General features: G+C 44.3%; 1 protein-coding gene across 5 annotated transcripts in view; it reads right to left on the bottom strand.

Moving 5' to 3' along the window:
* The window catches only part of zranb3 (zinc finger, RAN-binding domain containing 3), a 96971-nt gene that overhangs the window by 53696 nt on the left and 20855 nt on the right, over positions 1 to 22420 (bottom strand). For all 5 annotated transcript variants that reach the window (XR_013778259.1, XR_013778260.1, XR_013778261.1 and 2 more), the window contains exons 7-13: positions 21956 to 22127; positions 16633 to 16767; positions 12118 to 12237; positions 8182 to 8301; positions 7058 to 7237; positions 5580 to 5753; positions 4507 to 4939 (exon numbers count right to left, since the gene is read on the bottom strand). Coding sequence is in view for 1 of the 5 variants with exons in the window: in XM_079336106.1 (XP_079192232.1) it covers positions 4507 to 4939; positions 5580 to 5753; positions 7058 to 7237; positions 8182 to 8301; positions 12118 to 12237; positions 16633 to 16767; positions 21956 to 22127 (1334 nt within the window). In the remaining 4 variants the exon portion in view is untranslated. The remainder of the gene's footprint in view (positions 1 to 4506; positions 4940 to 5579; positions 5754 to 7057; positions 7238 to 8181; positions 8302 to 12117; positions 12238 to 16632; positions 16768 to 21955; positions 22128 to 22420) is intronic.

The raw sequence follows: 22420 nt of genomic DNA, 5'->3' as shown, positions 1-22420 counted from the left end.
CAAAGAAGATGAAATAAATATAAACATAGTGAGGTGAAATGCCACGCAGATGTTCGCTTTCGAGTGACTTGGGCTGAAGAGCAAGGCAGCGTTGGCGGTAAATAAATTAGCATCTTTTTCCAGTACGACAAATGTAATATTCTCAGTTAGCTTGACGGCACGAGGGCTACGTGATGCTGCGAGTGGTCGCCGGGGTGGGCGGGGTCTCAGAGCTGCCGTCAGAGGAGGAGGGGCCAAATTTGAAAGTTGGTTTACACGCTGCGATTACGGTCTCTACCTTAAAAGAGTCAGCGTCACTGCACCGTGAAGCTTGTTCTGCAGTTTCACTCATGTGACTTTTTATTCCGATCGAACGCTGTAATTTTAAGAAGGTCAAGAAGGAATCTAAGCCCCCAAAAATGTTAATGGATGCAAAGACTACGCTTCAGCAGTTCCACATGATTTGAAATGGTTGTTCTCCGTTTGGATTCTGAGCCACTGAACTGATGTTTATTTTTGTAGGTTAACAGAGAGATAAGCAGGAAGACAGTTATTAATAACTGAATGTAAATGTCACTTTCAGTCCGAAGCGAACTTCTTCAAGAGAAGTGTTTTCTCTGCCGACTTTCCAAGTTAAATTTAAATCATATCCTTTCACATTATTTGTTGAACTTGAGGTGTGAAATCGAACAAGACAGTAAGTTGTGAGATTCCGGGACGCAGAGGGCTAATTAGTGATCCCGCCTCTCCGCGGCTTGTTTCTTTCAAAAGGCCAGCCTCTATAAGGCTCCCTTAAATGTCACCCGAGTCTCTGGGCTCCTGGCCCCGCCGCCCCCTCCTCCCCCCTCGGCTAACAAGCCGAGCGAGACCGCGGAGAGACGGCTCAATTTGTGTTAAGCTGTCCCCGCCCGAGGAAGATGTTAACGGGAAAAATCCTGCAGGGGCCGTTGCGTCGCCACTCTCCCCCTCGTGTTTTCTCTCCAATCAGGGCCCCATTATGTCTGTAGTGGGCTTGATAAGTTTCCAAAATTGAGTCTGGAATCCCGACATCCGAAGACATTCAGAGAGCACGTGATCCTTTCCGCAAGAGCTTTTGGAGATTCACACGAGAAAACCAACACACTTCGGTGCTTCAATTAAAGAGGAACGTTTTGACTGCGGCCTGCAGGGAGCGAACCAGCTGCAGAGTCAAAGAAGAGGGAAGCGCCGGATCCTCTAATACCGCCTGATAGGAAACGGTTAAAGACCAAACTCGATTTTATTTTTTTATTTTTTGGAAGGACTAAAAATCTGGAAGAAAGAATAAAGGAAACAAGGGATACGAATAGAGCTGGCTGAGAAGTGCAGAGAGCCAGGAGACAAACAAATTGCCCTCTTCCAGTGTACTTCTTTCACAGTAGGTGCTGAGAGACAAATTGGTGGTCGACCACTGAAAGAGCAGAAGAAGTGAACCGTGCCCACGCTCGTGGCCTTACATGGAGAAAAAAAAAAAAAAAAAAAAAAGCTGCCAACATGGGAACTCACCACCACTGATCCCAGCCGTTGCACAGAAGCCGTCTGGTTGTTCACTGGTGCTAAATCAACTCCAGGAAAGTGTTCAGACTAATCCACACGAGATGCCAAACGCCGTCTTCTGGAGGTTATAGTCCGTGACAGTTTGATTAAAAAACAGCGCTCCGTAACTTCTTATAACGCCGTGATTAAACTGTTGTCCAATTAAAGGGAGCTGTTGTTGTTTTAATATGTATAAAATGGGGAATGATGGCCACCAAAGCTAAACGGTACAAGCAAACTGGAAGATGATGAAGATAAGTAAAGTCGACTATCTGTATAAGACAATCCAAAAACTCTAGACTAATACAGATCTGTCAACTTCTTTAGTTGTAAATATGTTGTGTATATTTCTCTAAAAGTTGCTAATTGTTGTCTGGAGAATGGTCATGTCTCTTAAAATAAAAGGAGCAAACGTTCCAAAAAAACACGTTTGATAAGTTACGTTAGAAGTTAGCTAACTTACGCGCCTTGTCCGCCTAGCGTTTTTTCAGCTACATGTCCTTTCAGTTGACTTTTTTTTTTTTTTTTTTTTTTACTTGAGTCTAAAATATAAGACAAACATGTAAGAATGTGAAGTGGTATCCCAGGTGTCCTTTCACTGAAAACATTTGCAGTTTAAAGGTGGAGAGCTTCACAATAGTAGCAGCGGTAGTGAAGGAAAATGTGAAAAAGTGAACGGGCTATTTGTGAATTTGACATTTGGTCGCCAGCGTTTAACCTGCCATTTCTGGTTTTCACCTCCAGGTTCCATCAAGCTTTCAATTTAAAAAAATAAAATAAAAAAATCATATTTTGGGCATTTTATTCCTATGAATTCTGGTGCAACAGACTAATCTCCTTTTTTTGCATGATGACTGTTCTTCCTCTACAGCTGCCGTCTTATTTTTGCCATGCTGCTCAAATCCACAGACAGCGAAAGCCAACTGCCAGTGAAACTTCTGCTGTCCCTTTACTTTGAGTATGAAGCCCTTCTGTCCATTGCATCATGCGTTGGTATGCTGAGAAATCTTTGCGGCATTTCTTAAATCCACCGACACAACTCGTGATTGTGTCATATCTTTTATGGCTGCTGTGAAAAGTCTGTTTTTCTTTTTTTTGTTGTTGAAGGAATAGCATCTCTCGTGTCACACTTAAAAAGGTCTCACCTGATTACTTTTTTCTCATATTTCCACAAGCTGGGGATTGCAGCGCCAAGTAGTGAGACAATCTCCATGAACACGCTCGCTATTTAACAGCACAGTCTGTCATTTACAAATTTAGCAGGTTGTTAAATCCCCCCCCCCCCCATCTAGCGCGCTGACACAGCCCGCTGCTGTGAATGCAGAGTGCCGCTTGTGACAAAGAAGAGAGTGTGATTGCTGAATAGTTATCAAGCATCTGCTGCGGCATGAAATGGGAAAGGGGGGGTTCTTTTTTTTCTTTTTTGTTGTTGTTGCGCTGCTCGAAAGGCTGAAGTATTGAGTGTGTTTAAAAACGCACCTTTATCCCTTCACATGTACCGAGCTGCAAACAAACCTGCAGCGTAGCCGACATCGTCCTCTGTACTTACACGACATCATCGTTCATTTACTAACTCGCAAAGAATGGCGTCATTAATGCAGACAGGTTTGACTTTCGTTCGCAAATTTGATTTTCACTGCTGGATTTTTTCGCAGTGTTTCTCATCGTGTTCTGTAAATGTATTCAGATGTATGAGCGACACCTCGTTTTTTTTTGTTTTTTTTTAATTCACACCGCGAGGAAAGGAAGTTGGCGAAGGAAAAGCAAGAAACATCACACATCACTTAAAAAAGGTTTTTCCTGTCAACGAGCAACAGTGGGAAAAGATGAGCTCAATGTAAATCTCCAAACATGGCATGGTTCCACATGCTTTAAAAAAAAGTGGTTAGTTGGTGTCTCCACCATTTGGTTACCACTTTAGTCTTCTTTTTTTTGACGACTTGTTAAACAACTATTCGGACGACTATCCTGACAACTTTTCGATGGAGTTGCATTGCTCTGAAGTTGTGATGCAATTTTTTGGACAGAAAGTGAACAACAGGTGTGTATTCAAAGTGTTTCATCGTTCTTCATTCGTTCTTTCTCGATGACAGAATCATCATTGCCGCGTGCTGATCTCGATTTTTTTATTTTTTTATTTTAGGGGGGGGGGTTGATTTGCAGCAGGAGGCAGATGAGAAGTTTGACCCAAAGTGTGTCGACCTATCTGATTGTCTCCATTAAAACCCACTAAAATCTCACAGTGGGGGGGAACAAAAAAAAATGCTGGCAAAATATACCTTCTGCTGCTGAAGCGTCAAATTTGGGGATATTTTCGTGAATTCGCTTCGACGCCAATCTTGCTGCATCTCAGACATTTAAAGAGCGCGGACCTGCAAGCCTGCCAGGTCATAACGACTTCCCTCCTCTCTCTTCAGGGAGATACAATCACAGGTTGTCAGAGATATCAGCCAGAGCTGGCTCAACTTTTTTTCCTCCCTCCACCCTAACTTTGTGCGAGGCGTTTGCAGCTCTCTCTCTCTCTCTCTCTCTCTCTCTCTCTCTCTCTCTCTGAGTCTGACAGGTGAGAATTATACTGTGTCCTTGTCATCTGCAGAGAGAGAGAGAGAGAGAGAGAGAGAGAGAAGCCAGACAATATTCTCCGAGCTATTTCCGACTCTGGCGCGCCTGCCTCCATCTTTCGCTTATCACGCGTCTCCATCTGGTGAAATCTGTAATGCTGTTCAAAAGTATTATGTCAACAGACTGCTCCGATTGGTATTGACGGGGAGGAAAATAAAGCAATGAATGGATTTCAGCTTCAGGTGCTTCATTTCCAGCAACAGATGATGGATTTATTGTCTTTTTCTAAGTGGAATCCCGTTTGTTTTGTTCGGCGAAATAAAGTTTGAAGACTAGTGGAAAATGAAGGTAGACACACACCAGAGCGAGGTGGATGAGTTGGGGGTTTTTTGGCTCGTGTCTTAATCCTACCTGAGATGACAGCGGAGGGAGAGCGCGGGAATTCGCACATCTCGCAGTAAGGCAACAGGCTGCTGTTGGAGTAGGTGCAGGCCCCGCAGTTCCACGGCTCAGTAGGTCGGTCGGGCTTGGAGAGCTTCCTCTGGGCCGTGTTTGACTCTGCGCTGGAGCCGATCGACCTCCTCTTCCCCGCGAACGCAAGCGCAGACCCGCGGCTCGGGCTCGGCCGTGGCGTCCGAAGCTTCTTCACCTGAGGGGAGAAGTCGACATCGACCGTTTCTGGTTTTTCCCGCCCTCTTTCGGAGCTGCTTCCGGCGCGGCTCGTCTCTGAGGGGAACGAGGGAGATGTTTCCTCTTCTTCTTCTTCTGTTCTCTTCCTCTTCTTCTCCTTGCTGGCGCTCGGGGAGAAGAAGACGCGAATGTCGTGCTGCTTCTCCTTCTCGAACTGAGGGGGAAAAAAGAAAAAGAAAAAGAAAAAAGATGAAAGTTGAAGTCAGTTCTCTCTACTACAGCACGTGGTTAGCATTCAAAACAAATAAAAAATCACGACAGATCCGTAAATCAAAATTACACAAATATCCCTTTTGTAATATGACATCATCATTCTCCACCTCCTGTGTTTGTGTGTGACTGGATTCAACTGATTTTTCTCCCTCATTCTAGTGAAATTGAAGCGACACAGTTTCAGTTTCTTTCATTCTTGACACTTAACTTAAAAACTGTTCTAGGAAATGTTTGAAAAAAAAAATGGAAAAAAAACCCCCTGCAAGAACTAAAACACCGTTTTATCTCAGAAACATCAGACGGAGTTGTTTTTTGTTTTTTTTGGCTTTATGAGCTCTTATGTTCCTTCATTTTACTGGATAAAACCAGCGACACAGAAGTGATCCAAAACTAAGAAAACCTTTATAACCAAATATATTTGATTGTTATTTAACCATCTGGCTCTCCTGTCTTTGTATGATTTTATAACGCTCCACTTTAAGGACAGCAGTCACTCATGGAGATGTTTTGAATGCGGGTTGAAGAATTAGACGAGATGAAACGCGGGACTCTCTCTCTCTCTCTCTCCCCGTGTGACTCACGTGAGTGAAGAACAAGCCCTCGTTGGCGTTTCCCGACTTCCCCTCCAGCGGCAGAACCCTCTCGCTCGGCGTCCACGCGTCCGCAAAGTTCAGGAACTCCCACTTGTCCTTGTCGCCCTCGTCGGCCTTCAGGTATTCCTTCCTGCCGTTCAGGGTGCTGCCTGTCACCGTTTCCTGAAAAAGTACATTCACACATATAAGGAACTTGTCTTGGTGCAAAAACAGTTAACACAGAAATAAAGGCAAAATTGTTTTTCCATCTTGACGCTTTATCTTTTTGGTTACATTTTTAGTATAGCTGCACTGTCATTCATTTACTGCTCTGTGTGCCTTTGAGGGAACCAATAAAGTTTTTTGAATTGAAAAATAGCAAAAACCTATATAAATTAGAAGCAATTACCAATCTATAAAATAGAATTAATTTTTTTTTAATTATAAACAAAATTTGAAAAAAAACAAAAAAAAAAACATTTACTGCTGTAAGAAAATAAATGAATTGCCCCCTGGGGACAAATAAAGTTTTTTTTAATTTGATTTTGAAAGTCCAGTGAGTATTAATGTAATGCATAAATAAAGTTTTGGGGGACTGCTGAGAGTCTGTGTTATGTGGGAGGAGGGGGAAGGGCAGGGACGGTGTTTATGAGGCCGACAGCTGAGGGGAAGAAAGAGTTCGTGTGGCGGGAGGTTTTGGTCCTGATGGAGCGCAGCCTCTTCAGAGCCTGAAGCTCTCGGTTGTTGTTGTTGTTGTTGTCGCTGAAATCCACAAACAGGATCCGGACGTAGGTTCCTGCTGAGTCCAGATGCTTGAGGATGGAGTGGAGGGCCGGGTTGACAGCGTGTAGACCTCCTCCTGTAGGTGGACCAGCAGGGGGTCTGTGACGTCTTTAAGGTGGGAAAGAACAAGTTGCTCAAAGACTTCATCATCTTCACAGACGTCAGGGCGACAGGTGTGAAGTCATTAACTCCTGTGCTTCTTGGTTTTTTTTCTTTTTCTTTTTGAATGGGGATGATGGTGGAGGACTTGGAGCTGTTTGGGGTTCAGTGCCTTGCTCAAGGGCATCTTGGCAGTACCCTGGAAGTGACCTGGCACCTCTCCAGCTAAGAGAGACAGGATATGTAGTGAGGCACGAGTGGGGGGAAAACATGCAGCAAAGGGCCATGGTCGGATTTGAACCCACGGCCACTGCGAAGACGAATGTAACGAATAAATGTAACGAATGTAACCTCTATAAAGACTATCTACACGCTGTCAACCCGGCCCTCCACTCCATCCTCAAGCATCTGGACTCAGCAGGAACCTACGTCCGGATCCTGTTTGTGGATTTCAGCGACAACAACAACAACAACAACGACATAACCGCTCGGCTATCTGGCGTCCCATCGTAACGGTATCTTAATAAAGTCAAACTTCCATCACTGTTTTGATACACAAACATGAGGACATCAGTGGGAATGGTTGATGATGTCACCCACTATACCTTCCTGTTGAGCATGGACCACATGACGGTGTCGAAGGTGCCCTTGGCGATGAGGTAGTGCACGTTGACCGAGGACGTTTGGCCGATGCGGTGGGCTCGATCTTCGGCCTGCTTAATGTGGCCCGGGTTCCAGTAGAGCTCTGCAAACACCACGTGACTGGCGGCGGTCAAGGTCAAACCCTGGAGAGGACACGGACACACACACACACACACACATGTATAATAGCCTACTCCTGTTCACATGTGATACAGATGAAGCTAATGAAGCTCTTTTTAATGACAGAATATGAGCCGCTAATTGCAACACAAGAGCTTCGAGCACCCACTTTCTTTAATTGGAATGAATAACGTTTGTGCATATTTTCACTCACACAGACTAAACTATGTCAATGACTTCATGAAGCTTTTTCTATTAGGGATATAAAAAAATAAAATAAAAAAAACTCACTTTCAGCTTTTATTTCCACTTTATAAAACTCACTTATCAGTGCTAAGATAAGTGTGTTCATATGACTTCTCATTTTTATAATCGTTCATCAAGGTCACTTGAAAGCAGAATCATTTGAGTGATTGCAACGGTTAAAAAAAGAAAAGAAAAAAAAGCATCATTTTTGATTATTATCGTCTCAAGCGCCTTTCAGCTGTCTAGCCCATAAACATTCATTGAGCTGAGCGCAGTCCTGCTTGCCGTTCTTTAAACTTGGGCGCAGCGCTATCCGACGTCAACCTCGGCACCTCCGATAGAACGGAAGATCAGATCACAACAAAACGGTGCCTTACTTTCCTGAGCTCTAGCTTACAGACCTGCCGGCACATCGGAGAGAAATATCTGGTTGGAAAAGATATGGCCGACAATTTGAGCGTAGTAGTAGGACATCGGAGTGTGTCATTCTCGGGAAGCGGTCGGTCTAGAGCTGCAGCTCCCGAACGAGCCCAAACTTTCCCAAAATCCTCTTGTGCCCTAAAGGATTTAATGAACACCCTCTTGTCTCCTCCTCTTCAGCACTAGAGAGATCTGAGTTTTCTACATATTAGTGGACTGAAGCAAATCCTTGATCCCTAAATCAAAATGAAAGGATTGTGAGTGATTGAGTGTCTGTAAATTATTTGTTGTGTGTGTGTACCTGACCGGCTGCCTGGATGCTGAGGATGGCCACGCGTGTCTCCGGGTCACTCTGGAATTTGTTGACCAATTGGATTCGTTCAGATGACGGGACACTTCCGTCTATTCGGATATAACCGGCCTGAAACAACAGAATATTCACAATTTAGATAAAAAATAAAATACTTCCACATTTGGTTGAGGAGAGTGAAAAAATCCAATATAAACTACACCTATAAACCCCTCTATTTCAGCCCTGCTCAGAACAGGCTGTTTCTGTGTCTGTAGCTTTAAATATGTAAATGAGCTGTGTCTGACCACGCCCCCTCTCTGGAACTCGACTCGAACTGGACTCGATTGGCTCGGGGTTTCTCGCTCCATGCCGCATTCTTTATGCTGAGATTGCAGACTCAGACGGCCGAACAAAGACCTAGCTGTGGGAGTGTCACCCCCTGGTGGAGGGGCTACTGCCCTTTGTGATGTCAAAGGGGCGGCGGCCTGTTTTAGCACAGATTTTCAAAAAAATGTGGAGCAGTCAAAAAGACGGAGAATGGACTTTTCTCATAACTGGAAAGGTGGTTTGTAGACAGACTGGAGACACGGATTACTGTGATACATGATAAAGTCACATATATGTGACCTTCACAAATATAAGTCTCCACAGTCAAAAAGAAGAAGCAGTGATTCAAACGCTCCACATCCTCAGTTTGAAATTCAACATTTGTACAGCGTTTAAAGCCAGACAAACAAAGTCTTTTGTGCCTCACAGAGCGGTTACGTTATTCATCAGAGGTGTATGAGCCGAGAAGTGTAGCTCTGCTTTCATCCGGGTGGCACCTGCAAAAAACCTGAGGAGATAATGTAAGAGCTGTTGTTTGCAAATTCCACTGAACCGACAACGGAGTTCACACAATTTGCGTGGGACAGCATTGTCCGACTCTTAAAAAGCGGGGGCAGGATTGAGCAGGAACATTAAAGGCAGGGAGCATTTCATTAACCTGGATTCTACATGTGAATGAAAACAGCACAGAGCGCACGAGCGAAAGGAGCCGCGATGAGTTTGAGTAGATGAAATTGCTTCTTTGAGAGACAATGAGAGAGAGGGAAAAATATAGTTTTATCACAGCAAATAAAGACAGAAGCAGCTGCAGGTTCATCAGACCTCAACTTGAACTTGACATTCAAAGAGCTGCTAATGCACTACAGCGGCTGCACTCTTTTGATTTGGCTCTATTGGTCCTGTGGAGCGGCTCAGTGGCCGACAGTTAGGAGAGTGCGAGCGTACTGTGAAGCTCCCACATGTGAATGTAACTGTAACTACATGAATATGAAGTAGGGGCTTGCTGAGAAATGGCCACAGAGGTCTGTTTGACTTTTCATAGAAAAGTAAAGGTCAGAAAGAAATGTGCTCACAGAGACACAAGTATCCGCCATGTGTGAATAAACAACTCTGGAAAAAAAAAAATCAACCCAGAATTGTGTGAGACATGTAGTTCAAAACTTTTACAACTTTAATAAACACCAGATTCATCTATTCCAACAGCAGGTACGAAACAGGGAAGTGTCGGTGAATTAAATCAGTGATAACGTCATGTGATTGGACCGCCATCACTCATCTCCGCTGAGCTTTTCATCACAGCGTGCCTCCTGCCTGCCGTGCCTTTTTTTAGCCTAATCTCTGTTAATTGGTGAGTGCGAAACACACCAGAACGCGAGCGTCACACCCAGGAATGTGTTATCACACGTCTCACCGCTGCATTCCGATCAGCCGACACCTCCGCGACCCCTGCGTCACACACAAACACGCACTTGAAGTTTCCGAGATGTCGGTTTTTATTGCGATGACGCAAGATATACGCCTTGACACATTTGTTGAGGAAGAAAAGTTTGCTTCGCGAGAGAATATACAGTGGCTTTTTCTCCAAGAAAAATGAAAACAATGAGACCATCACAATGATACCTAAAGCTTTTTAAACCCTTTATGAAAGTGAAACTAGAAGAAAACTGTGTTTTAATTTGTATGCGTCATTTTTAATCTAGATATCGTATTTGCACCTCACTTTTGTTTAGGTGAGCGAATAAGGTAAATAACTCCTGACTTACCTCTTCTGAAAAGCCGTCACTGAATTACAAGCCCAACTTGTGGGCCCAGAACTCAGTTTTTTTTCTCTAAGTTGATCTAAAATACAACAAGGATGTGACTCAAACACAGTGGGACGGTGGATGAAGGTATGAAACTAAGTTTTGGGACCAATTACCCGGCTCCTTTTGTGCTTCGAGGTAACCATTAATGGGCAGCTTTCTGCAGCTGGAAAAAAAATTTTTTAAATCCTTTGTGCTAAAATGAAACATCAAACAATATAAAAACAGCTCTCAGTCAAAGTGACGGATAGTGCCAGAATAAGACTGATACTGAATCTGATTGTCTGATTTATTGAAGCTGAAAGCAGCTCTGGAATTGTGATCTGAAATGGAAAATTAATCATTGTCAGGTGACACTATGTTCAAGTCACACTAATTTGTTCGCTTACCTTTTAATAATACCATGTGCAAGCCCTTTAAAACTTCAAATTTACTGATTTATTGAGAAAGCTACAGAGATAAACGAGCTAGCTAGCGTTCCAGCTAGTAAGATAGCTAGAGACTTATATAGCTAGCTCCCGAGCTAACAAGACAGGCTTATGCTTCAGTGGTTATATTTAACTGATTCTATTCAAGATGTATTTGCACAGTTCCTTCATATATTTAAAAAAAAAAGGCCTGGAGTGTTAGCTATTAAGCAAGATAGTTTGGGGGATGGCTAGCTTGACATCCAGCTACCAATCTGGCTGTCTAACTATCAGGCATTATAGAGTTGTACTTCCATGAGGGCTATAAACTGAGGCGCCCAAAACAGCAGACACTGATACTACGATGACATTTTTTCCTTTACCATATTATATTATATTTATTTAGGTAACCGGAGGGTCTATTGACCCACACAATGTAAAATAAATCCATAGAGTACTTTGTTTGTGGTCTACATGAATCTTACCACACAGAGAAAAATGCTCCATTTCAAATTGTTCTCAGTTTGTGACATCACAAGTTGGATTCTGGTAAGAAAATCCCCTCCCCTCCCCTGGTATCTCCACCCATGGACTCCACCTTCAGCCTAGAGTAAAACTTTTGCACAGGTCAGCCATTTTTATTCTCACTACAGAGGAGTGATGTCTCCTGATAAAACTCAGTGGGGTCTCATTGCATTTAAAGAGACACACACCAAAACGGAGCGTTTAGAGAGAGCTGGTTTCTACACCATCACAAACCTCCTCTGGTGCTTTAATCATGTTATTTGGCCTTTATTAGATAGAGATTTACAGAGAACAAAGTTGGAAAATCAGGGAGAGAGAGAGAGAGAGAGAGAGAGAGAGAGAGAGAGAGAGAGGGGGGACTGACATGCGGGAGAGAGGCCACAGGCCGGAGTTGAACCTGGGCAGCCCATGTTGAGGACTATAGACTCTGTACATGCACTAACCACTGAACCACCAGCACCAAAGCACGGTCCAGATGTTTCCTTTAGACCACAGGGGACTGTTTGAAAAGGTGAAAAAGGGGGATAATATGTCTTCTTTAAGTCAGTGCTACGTGTAGTTTGACATATTAAATCAAATCTTCAGAAAGCAGCAAATATACTGGAAAACTGAAATGAAGCATTTTCATTATGCTCTTAAGGATCACACTGATTTGTTCCTTGACAAAAACATGGGTCAGGTTTGTATTATTAGCAGTACAGCTTCTATAATAACCTGGCTATAATAATGTTTATACTCAAGCATTAAAAGCTGAAATGAAAGTCGGTACTTGTTTTAATTTTCTAAATATTCCCAGAAGTTTTGTGCCATTATTTGCAGATGTTGACTTCCTGTTTTTTTTTTTTTTTTTAAACGTTTCAGAAGCGTCAGTTGCCCCGGGTTACCTTGGCCTCAATGGCGGCCTCCGTGCAGGCCTGCAGCATGGTGAGGTGGTGGGCGAACACCAGGAACTTCAGTTGCTCTGCCTCCAGCATCATCTTAATGTAGTCCTTCACTGCTCCTGCCTGGCCACACACACACACACACACACAGAAATAGACACAGATGAAAGGAAGCTACTAAATCCATCACTTCACTGCTCGACCACACACAGAGGAATCGGCTAGATCGGTGAAGAAGTCAATTAATCACTGCGGCATCCTTTCTGTGTGATCGATTCTCTATTGAATGCCAGGCATCCAGACTTTAAAGGGGAGAGCACACAGAGCGACTGGGGCACATTTGTCAGCTCGCAGATAGTGAGAGCAAATCAATAACTCGCAACTAGGAGATATGATTGGTGTGTGCTGTTTGGATTTGGACGACACGAGATGAAATAGCCCTCCGCCTTGGATCCACAAACAAGCAGGAAAATCCTAAATCTACTTAATACTCTGGGTTTATTAAAGGGGCTATACGTACCTTCCAAGAATATCGCGTTTATAGTGACACCGCAGGCTGCTAGGCTAACTGCACCGGCATACTGTTTATCATCCAAAAATCCAAAAACCATCTGAATGAATGAAATGCTCTCCTGTGTTCACTCTAGTTTTAGCCCGAGGTCTCCCAGTTAACTGTTCTCTCACTAACGGGTGATAAAACATGATTTAATGAAGTGACAAAGTTACATATAGCCCCTTTAAAGCGTTCAAGTTAAAGGGTGTAAATATGAAATCTTCTGTCTGTCTGTTTGACTGGGCGAACAGTACTTTATGTTCAGCATCTCCATTTTTATATTTCAGGCTTCACAATGACCCCTTAAGTGGAATTTGAGGGCTGCTTACCAAGTGGCAGCTGCAGTCCAAATGTACTGCAGTAAGTAGAAGTTCAACTCTTAGCTATTTAATTCGCTTGGTTTTATTCTTATGTAAGCATGTTTGGAATCGTCCTCACCTCTTAGTCTTGATTTATTGATGAAGTAGGTAACAATGCTTTAAAAACGTCAGAGGCTAAATTGAACAGCGCTTGTCCTTTTTTTTTTTCCCCCCTTCCAGGAAGAATTTGACCTGATTGACAGTGTGAAGCTAACGATCGAGAAAAAAGGAAGCGGTGAGAGAGCGAGTGAGTTAACTGTAGCCCGCAGGTATCCGTATCTATCATTTCAGCGTGCGCTGCTGCCCGGCGATCACACTGTGAAGGCTACCTTCAGCAAAGCCGGAGCGGATGAGCTGTACGAGTGTGTCATTGAGCATCCGGGCCTCGGCTCATTTTCGGAGCCGCGGGGCCCAAGAAAGCAGCTGAGAATAGCAGCAACTAGTGAGAAATAGTGAGGTTTGATTCGAGTCAGACAGAACCCTTACTGGACAGTTTTGGAGACAGGTCTTCCCTCCGTTGGTGTGAATCTCCACACCTCCTGCAACATGACAACCCGCGCAGCCATCACACCTGCTCTGGCGGGAGAACCTCTGCTTTGCCTTGCTGATAATTAGCCGATGCGCCTGATAATGAATCTCACCGCCAGGCCTGCCGACCCTGTTCTGATCTGGGGGGTCCTCATTACTGACGGCTTGGCTTCGCCGGCTTCCTTCCGCTGAGTTTAATTAGTGCACAAACTTCTCGGCTGTCTGAAGCGGCCCGTTAGCTCGCTTTAAAGTCCAGCATCAGAGCTGTCCTCTCTGGGTAATTGGGAGCAGATGCTTGGCGGGTAAAGCAATAAAAATACCCCAAAGGCGTTTGGCAGCTCCGTCGCCAGGCGGACTGGCAGGCAGGCAGGGGCCGCGATGCTCGTCAGAGTGACATAGATGCGTGAATCTATCACCCCATTTCCACCCCTCCTCATGATCCAAAAAAAATAAGAAAGAAAGTTGTGGGGGGTTTTTTTGGGGGGGGGAAGTAGAGAAAGTGTGTCTGGCTTTTAAAAAGAAAAACCAATAGAAGAGGAAATGAGACCGGGCGTCAGTATCGGCTTTGAGGAGGGGGAGTGGGCGAGGGGGGCTTCTGTAATGAAAGGAGGTCCAGTGTTAGGCTAAACTGAGCACAAATCCAATCACCAAACAACACCAAGCGCAAAGAAGATCCAAGCTGAGAGGCAGGCTGAATGAGCAGCGCGTCCATGATTGCACTGGGTGGTTATCTCCGGTCGTCGTTAACCTCGGGGGCGGCTGCGCTCCTCATGCCTGAGGGCGTCGGGCTAATTGAGAGGAATTTGGGAACTTCGGAGAGGACAGGTGACGCTTTCTTTGTGGGAATGTTTTACTCAGACCGGCTGCCTTCTTCCCACGGCGTTAAGATTATAAACTTACCGTCGTACCGATGTCAACGCTGAGGAACAGGAAATGTAAACCATTTTTGTATTCTCGCCGCAACTTCCTCTGACCCCAACCCTCCTCCCACAACATGCACCCAGCCACCTTTCCCATACTGCTTATTTCTCTCTCATTAAAAGGAAACGTCACTTCAAACCGAGAGCCCGCCGTGTCTCCATAGCAACAACATCACAGAGATGCTATTTTGGTGCGGTGTGTAACTTTGAGATAAGGTGTAATCATGCCAGGCTGGACGCAACTAAATAATACCTCCGTTATAACTCCCTACTTTGTCTAAGTGCTTTCACTGGGCGACCATTAGGCTCTGTTACCATGGCAATGCTTTCCCATGAGATCTCACTGAGTGGTCGGCCAAGCGCTCTGAAAATGATGCTGTGCCGTCAATTCACCCTTCCCTGAAACACCAAAAAGGATTAAAAATTGCCATCTTAAGAGGAATTTCCTTTTTTTTTTTAAAGCTGTTTAAACAGCGATTTGATTATCTGTCAGCGGTTTAAAACCTTCGGTGGTGACATCACAAAGATGTGTTTTTGGGGCATCTTTCACTGAACCCTGTCTTTAAATATCTCCCTGCTGGTTTTATCTTGTACATGTGTACATATGTTGTTGTTTTTTTCTCAGCCTGCTTTCTTCAAACAGTCAGAAGAAGAACCATCGTTGAGAATCGTATTCATAGAAAATGTCAAAAAAAAAACCGAAAAAAAAAACCGCCTCTTTCCTGTTAACCCCCCCTCCCCACACACATTCTGACAGGCATTATCAACAACAATAAAGACAGTCAATCTTAAAAGTGACGGCTTTGTTCGCTTTTGTACGTCATGAAGCGGCATCAAAATTCATCTCAGTCTGATTTATAAACAAGGCTGTCGTGTTGAAGGTTCCTGGGTGAATGCCGAGAGGGGGAGGAGCCTCTCTGTGTGGAGTTTAACGTCCTCCCCAATGCACGTGTGGGTACTCCGGCACATGCAGACTCTAAATTACCCAAAAGGTTTGACTGGCGCGTACCCCGCCTCTCATCCAATGACAGCTGGGATGGGCTGCTAGCGTCCTATCACGTGACGCAGCTTCGCCAGGTGCAGAAAGTCGTCAAACCTAAAGCTGCTTTGTCGTGTTTGCGTTCAGAATAAATCCAGCGAAAGTTGTCTTTTCCAGCGTCAGCCTGCAAGTTAGCTTCATTTACACCAGCGCCTCACTCTCTGAGGAATTGCATGCTGGGTACGACAGTGCAGTTGCATTCAGAGACCTTCGGTGGGCGCCAAAGCACACCAAACCTAAATCTTACATGTCGTAGCTTGTGGAAAAAAATGACTTTTGAAATAAACAGAGAACGCTACCTTTAATTTAGGCGGCCTGTTTAACCTTAGAGAGAAGCCAGGCTAGCTGTTTCCTTTTTAAATGCTACATTAAGCTAACGTGAGTACACGTATAAACACAGATGGTATTTTTTAAACGTATCTTAATTCGTTGTTTAACTTCTTCACAGCCGAGCCAAATCTAACCATGAAGTCTTTTCACACACAAAGGACACAAGTCTTTGCAACGAGACTGTACGCACACAGTGGTTCAACTTCAGAGAAAACCAAGGCTGCTTTTTTTTAAACATTTGTTCCTGCTGTTTTAAAAGTTTGAGAGCAGCTAATATTACGATGTTGACAAAGATGTTTGAGGATTTAAAAAAAATAAAAAAATCGATATTTGCATCTTAAGGGAAACTTAAAGGACCATGAGAGAAACAACCAACAAAGTGCTCCGTGGTCTTCCTGACACGAATCCCTATATATAGTTAGAATCTAAAAATTGCAGCTACATGTACCGAGACAGCTTGACCGTGCAATTTTCTGCAAATGTTACAACAACAGAAGGAAATGTATATTTGCCAGGGACTACTTTCAGCTGCGTATAAACACACATTTGGTGTTCTAGTGCGTATTTACGGCAGCAGGAGAGTGTTTGTGGAATTGAGACAAAAGCAAACTGTAGTGTGTGTGTGTTCATGCTAATGAAGTAACATGCTACACTGTGGCTTATTGGTGTGTTTTTTTTAGGACAACAAAGAAGCTCACAGGCGCAGACGAGTTCGGCTTTTGTGGATACACTCGCAAACGTGTTAGCAGGATAGGGAAAGATCTCCAGCACCACCTGGTCTCCCGTTACCTTGGCGATGGCTGTTTGCTTGTACATCTTCGTGATCACGCTCATGACCTGAGTGAAGGGGTTATCCGTGGCGAGGGCCTCCGACCCCAGTCCCTTCATCAGCCTCTCCCACTCGGCGAAGCTGGCTGCGGCCTCCTGCAAAGCAAGGAGAGCGCAAAGACAGTGAGGCTGCGTCCTTTACCTCTTTTTCCCTTTCTTGTTCTTGGCTGGGTTTTTTTTTTTTTAGATTTAAAGGGCAAAACAATTAATGGTGCTGCTGGGTGTCCTACTTTCCCTGGAAGAGAAAAAAAAAAAAAAAAAAGAGGGAGAAAGATGGAGAATTCCCAAGGAGGCCTCCCCCTCCGACCGGGCTGCTGTGTTAGGTGGGTCATGAGCATCTCCCAATTATAGCCGCCTGGTGACAAGCCGGGGTCGAAGATGGAGAAGCAGCACGGCTGGTACAATAAATCAAAAAGGCGCTTCGCGTGCTCTCAAGGTGATTGGCCGAGGAGTATTTAAGGGCGGGAGAGGAAGAGCGGGGAGAGCAGCGCAGTGGGAGCGGCCTGCCGGCGAGGAGCAGCATATGCTTCCACCTGCTCATAAACAAGACAACGCAGGGAGGCGCTGCATTCGTCGTCCACATGTAGGTTAGCCCTGTTTATCATGAAAGTGGACTCGTGCATCTAAGCACTTTAACAGCAGGCCTCCCTCCCCATATCTTCACAAAAAGCAGCATGCTGTGTTAAATAATTGCGGAACCTGTGCTTAATGAAACTCCCATCGATAACCTGTGTGTGCTTTCAATTTTAAGTGCTGGACCTCCTTGACTGCTGAATCATTTTCAAACTTTAAACCACTTTATCATTGCAGGTTATTTGTAGCGTTTAGTTAACAACGCGCCCGATCCGTCTGAGTTCAGGCGGCGGCTCCACAAAATGTGTCAAAAGAAAAAAAAAAAAAAGTAAAAATCCGACAAGGAGCGAACACTTTTTTAACACGCTGCATATCAAACGGTGCAAAACTGTGAACCATATGGCAAGCTGGAGGAAGAGGTGCCTAGTGCGCGATGTAAGCGTGCGTGCGCGCACACACACACACACACACACACACACACACACGTGTATAATGATACGTGAGCGAGGAGGGCGTCAGATAGAAAGGAAGGAGGGAGGGAAAAAAAAGTGAGAAATAAAGAGAAGCCTTATTAATGCAGACGCACAAACATTTTCAGAAAGCTTTTTTTTTTTTTTTTTTTTTTACAGCTGCATTTTGTTCTTGCACCGCTCGTTCTGGGATTGTACAACAAGAAAGATTTCTTCGGAAAACATGAAAGCTTTGCACCGTTTAGCGAAATCATTTGCATTTCAGTGGATTCAGACGGCATCAAAAAAGTCAAGGACGGCTGAATGAATAAACAGCGTCACATTCCAGGAGAGCGAAGCTTCTCCCCTCTCAGATGTTGCATAAACACTGTCGCTCAGTGTTTATTTCTAATTAGACATTTTACATTCCACCATTTCTTTATGAATGTGCAGTGTGGGAAGGAAGGAAGGAAGGAAGGAAGGAAGGAAGGAAGGAAGGGCGGGAGGGAGGGAGGACAGAAGGAAGAAAGAAAGGAAGGAAGGAAGAAAGAAATGAAGAAAGGAAGGAAGGAAGGGAGGGAGGAAGGAATTAAGAAAGGAGGGACGGAAGGAGGAAAAAAATGAGGAAAGGAAAAAGAAATGAAGAAAGAAAGGAAGAAAGAAAGAAATTAAGGAAGGAAGGAAGGAAGGAAGGAAGAAAGGAAGAAAGGAAAGAAAGAAAGAAAGAAAGAAAGAAAGAAAGAAAGAAAGAAAGAAAGAAACCCTGAGTGGCTAAACACTCCACCCTCGATGGTATTCACTCGGCTAACACCGACGAAAGGCCACGGCTGAAAACGTAAAGGGCAGGAGGGGCATAAAAAGTGTCTGGCTGTGGAAGATAAAAGCCATCATTAGGGAGAAAATGAGATAGGAGGGATGAGGGTGAGTGGTCCTGGTGTACAGAATGAAACGCTAAAACACGCTTCAAAAGATTGTTTGGAGAAAATAATGCCCGCCCGCTCTTCTCTGTTTTTATATTGTTCATATATTTCGAGCATAATGGCGTCCGCTTTGGATGACTGGCCACTTCACACCTCCCCTTTTCCTTTTTTTTTTTTTTTTTTAGCTCTTAAAACCAGTCCATTTAGCTGGGAGCTTTCATTCATCTCAGAGGACGAACACACACACACACACCTCGCGAAAAGATACATAAAAAAAGAGGAAGAAAACACTCCAGCTGCGTCCAGAGGTGTGTTTTTTTTTTTTTCCCGTGGAAGATAAATGACCTCCGAGCTTATTCAGCGCATCAGAGCTGCTGTTTCAGCTGCGCTCAGATAAGAGAGCGACGCGAGGAACGGCATCAAAACGTGACTTGAACTTTTCCCCCAACACGTTCACGCCCATGTTCGGTGGCCTAATTGGCATCGCCGTGTCGAAACACGGACCATATTTAGCCCCTAATTACAGCGTCCCTTAACATTTAGAGATTGGAGTAAAAACCCTGCATCATCACATTTCCCGGCAACTTCCTCATTGTTGTGTCATTCACTCGCTGCGTAATTAGCCTTGAAAGGCTTCCGCGGCGTTTTTTTCCATTCCTGCGGATATGAAGCATAATATAAGAAAAGGACTCTCAGTGGATGCTTGGAAATGTGTATTGTTGTCCATGCTGGTTGTTCCATGTGGGAAAATACTGCCTCAAAGCCTTGACACGAGTGACCTAATGCTGAGAGTGGTGCACGCTGACTAGCAGCTAGCGCAGGCCCGGGTCAAATCAACATTAGCATTCACACGCACACTAGCGCTCGTGCAGTTTGGCGTGGGAGGCAGAAACCACGAGCGCAACTTTGGGGATACTAAAAGAGATGCAGACACCTACACACACAACATGACATTTACTCTACAAATACCCTGGTATCTTCTCTCTGAGGGTGGAGAGGGAACACACACACACACACACACACACACACAGACCGAAGACTATCTCTGCTAAGGCTGCAGGAGATCCGAGAGCAGAAAAAAAAGAAAGGAAAAAAAAGCAGTTTTCATATTTTTACAAAAGAGCATCGTCCATCATATCTGAATACAAGGAGGAAGTGTTAGCATCACACAGAGACTGGTCGTGTTGCTGCAGAGAAGCGCTCGTTTTGTATTGTGGGGTTTTCTGTTTTTCTGTTTGCTCGTTAACTCGAGTCTATCAGAAGGTTTCAGATCCCAAGGTTGAGGTCTAAAAGGCAACTGTCCAATCATAGCTTTGGCGAACGTAGCTTGGCACAGCTGCCCACTTGGCGAAGCTGTGTGTGTGTGTGTGTGTGTGTGTATGGGAGTCCAAGAAAAAAAAAAAGAAAATCAGCATTAAGCGTAGCGCTCTCAGCATTAACTAGTGAATGGCAATTTATGAAGGAGTCAAATAATGCATTTCTCTGGATGAATCTGAACAGTTGGCTAAAAATGACTGTGGATGAAATCATGGAGCTATTTCTTGTTTTTACGACACAAATGACATATTTTAGTTGTTTAATCTACCAAGCTATGATTCTACTGTTACGTTATCGAGACAATTCAAAGTGTGATGGATGAAGGAGGCGCTCATTTTTTTGGTTTCGTGCTAAAAATCTGTTTGTTTGTTTTTTGTTTGTTTTTAGCAACAAATGAAACGTATGAAAATTAGACTGTTTTTAATTAGCTTAGCATTAAACTCTGAATGCTATTTCATGATTGCGTGTGACGCATTTAACTTGATATGGACAAAAAAAAGGAGAGACTGGGGCTGCATGTAGGAACTTTCTCTCACTCTTCAACTACATTTCTCCTCTCTGTGTTTCAGTGAATTTCGCTCATCCAAGTATTCCAAGTTCCAAACTCTTTAAACTGCACAAAGCTGTCCATATGAAACCATCTGTTCCGCTCTGTTTGTGAGCAAGTTTCATTCATTAAGTTACCCGAGGGGGGGGGGGGACTGGACTTCAGCGCAGAGTTTGAAGTGTTGCTGTCAGAAGTCGGCAGACAACGGGGGAAAAAAACAAACAAACAAAAAAACATTTTTCAGTGTCAAGTATTCGGAACAATTAAAAAAAATATGAATTCATCAGCGAGCGATGAGTCATGAGAGCAGCGCCGCACTGTCACAGAAATGAAGATAGGGAATGCTTCGATTTGAAGTGAGCTCCTTGAGAAGAAGACAATCCCGGGGAGGGGGAGGCGGCAGGGAAGGGTGAGAAGAAAGAACGATGGGAAGTTTATCACACCGTCCCCGAGGCAGCTGCTACAAGGAGAGGATCTACAAAGCAACACAAGTTGATAAAAGTCGGCATGCCTGAACATAAAGTCATTCAATATTACCCTAAAAGAATCACAAACCTCTCAGGATTTTCATCAACTCATGAAGCCTAATGAACGAGATGGACCGCATCAATAAATCAAATCGACCCCTTCAGGAAGAACTCTGTTGTTGTTGTTGGTTCTTAGGTCAGGACTCATATTTTGCTTCATTAATGACGCCGGGTCATCAATCCTGAGAGTAAACAGAGACTGAATATCAAACAGTGATGAGGAGGGGACGCTTGATTTTTCAATTATTCACTCCCAGTGAGCTGAAATATCTTCTTATCTGGAGGCAGCGAAATGTCATTTTACTTAACAGCGTGCGTTTGTTGGATCTCCATTAATCCAGATGGGACGCCTGACTGAATATTGAAGACTTAGTGCTTTTGGATTGTGCTGCGCTGAGCGTCGAGCAACAGATGCCGTTATCTTTTTTTCGGGAAACTGTTTTGATCATATTTCCAAGTCATTCACGAGTCGTGTTCAGAAAATATGTGAAGGTCCCTGCAAGAGGGAAAAAAAAAAAAAAAAAAAAAGTGACGAATGACTGCTTACTGAATATCTTCGGGGTTTAGAGATCTGTTAGACAAAGCGTGGCATTTTAAGGACATCACCTTGGGCATTTGGAAAATGACTAAATAAAAGCTTGTGTCCACAGACAGCGCTGTCTGTTGCTAGGTAACGGTAGTTAACTTCTGGGTTTCTCGATAATGTCCGACAGGTGTGTTTAATATTTGCTTCAATTCAAGGAAGCATAATCAAGAGGAGTCGCGTCCCGGCATCAGCTCTACACATCGGAAAAGTTGAACGACTTCAACTCAGAGAGCCGAGGGCGACTTGTGTGCTCAGGGCGCTGAAAGTGAAAGTGCTGACTACATTGGTTTTGTATTGAAATGAGCGCTGCAATGCCGTCTGTGGACACAGGCCCTAAAGGGATGCAATCTAGTCCAAACATGTACCCTTGCAGCCTCCTTCGGCAGGTCAAAGGGGATTCGCTGGCGGATTTTGGGTGGCAGCTGACTCAGCACCTCGGCCTTGAGGCGCCGGATCATGATCTCACTCAGCCGCTGGTGCAGCTCCTCCAAGTTGGACGCTCCGCGACAGTCCCACTGCCTGCGAGTGCCGAAGTACCTGCGAGAGGAAGAACGAGAGCTCAAGCTGGTGCATTTCTTTAGACGTCTCTAGAAAGAAAAAGAAAAGAAAAAAAGAGAAAAAAAGAAAAACATACTTATTTACAGCAGAACCCTGAAGGAATAGTTAAACACATTTAAAGACTCTCTCCTGGGAGCTGCCCGGCACTACAACAGCCTTCCATCGTTTACCGCTGAGCAGCTCTGCTGGAGCAGTCGGGGGACCCATTTTTTTGCTTAAGGGCACTTTGCAGAGTAGGAAACTATTTTGTCTAATGGCCACGGCAGCAGCTT

Source organism: Symphodus melops, assembly GCF_947650265.1.
Source record: "Symphodus melops genome assembly, chromosome: 23".
NCBI classification, from domain to species: domain Eukaryota; kingdom Metazoa; phylum Chordata; class Actinopteri; order Labriformes; family Labridae; genus Symphodus; species Symphodus melops.
This window is presented reverse-complemented; position numbering and strand designations above follow the sequence as displayed.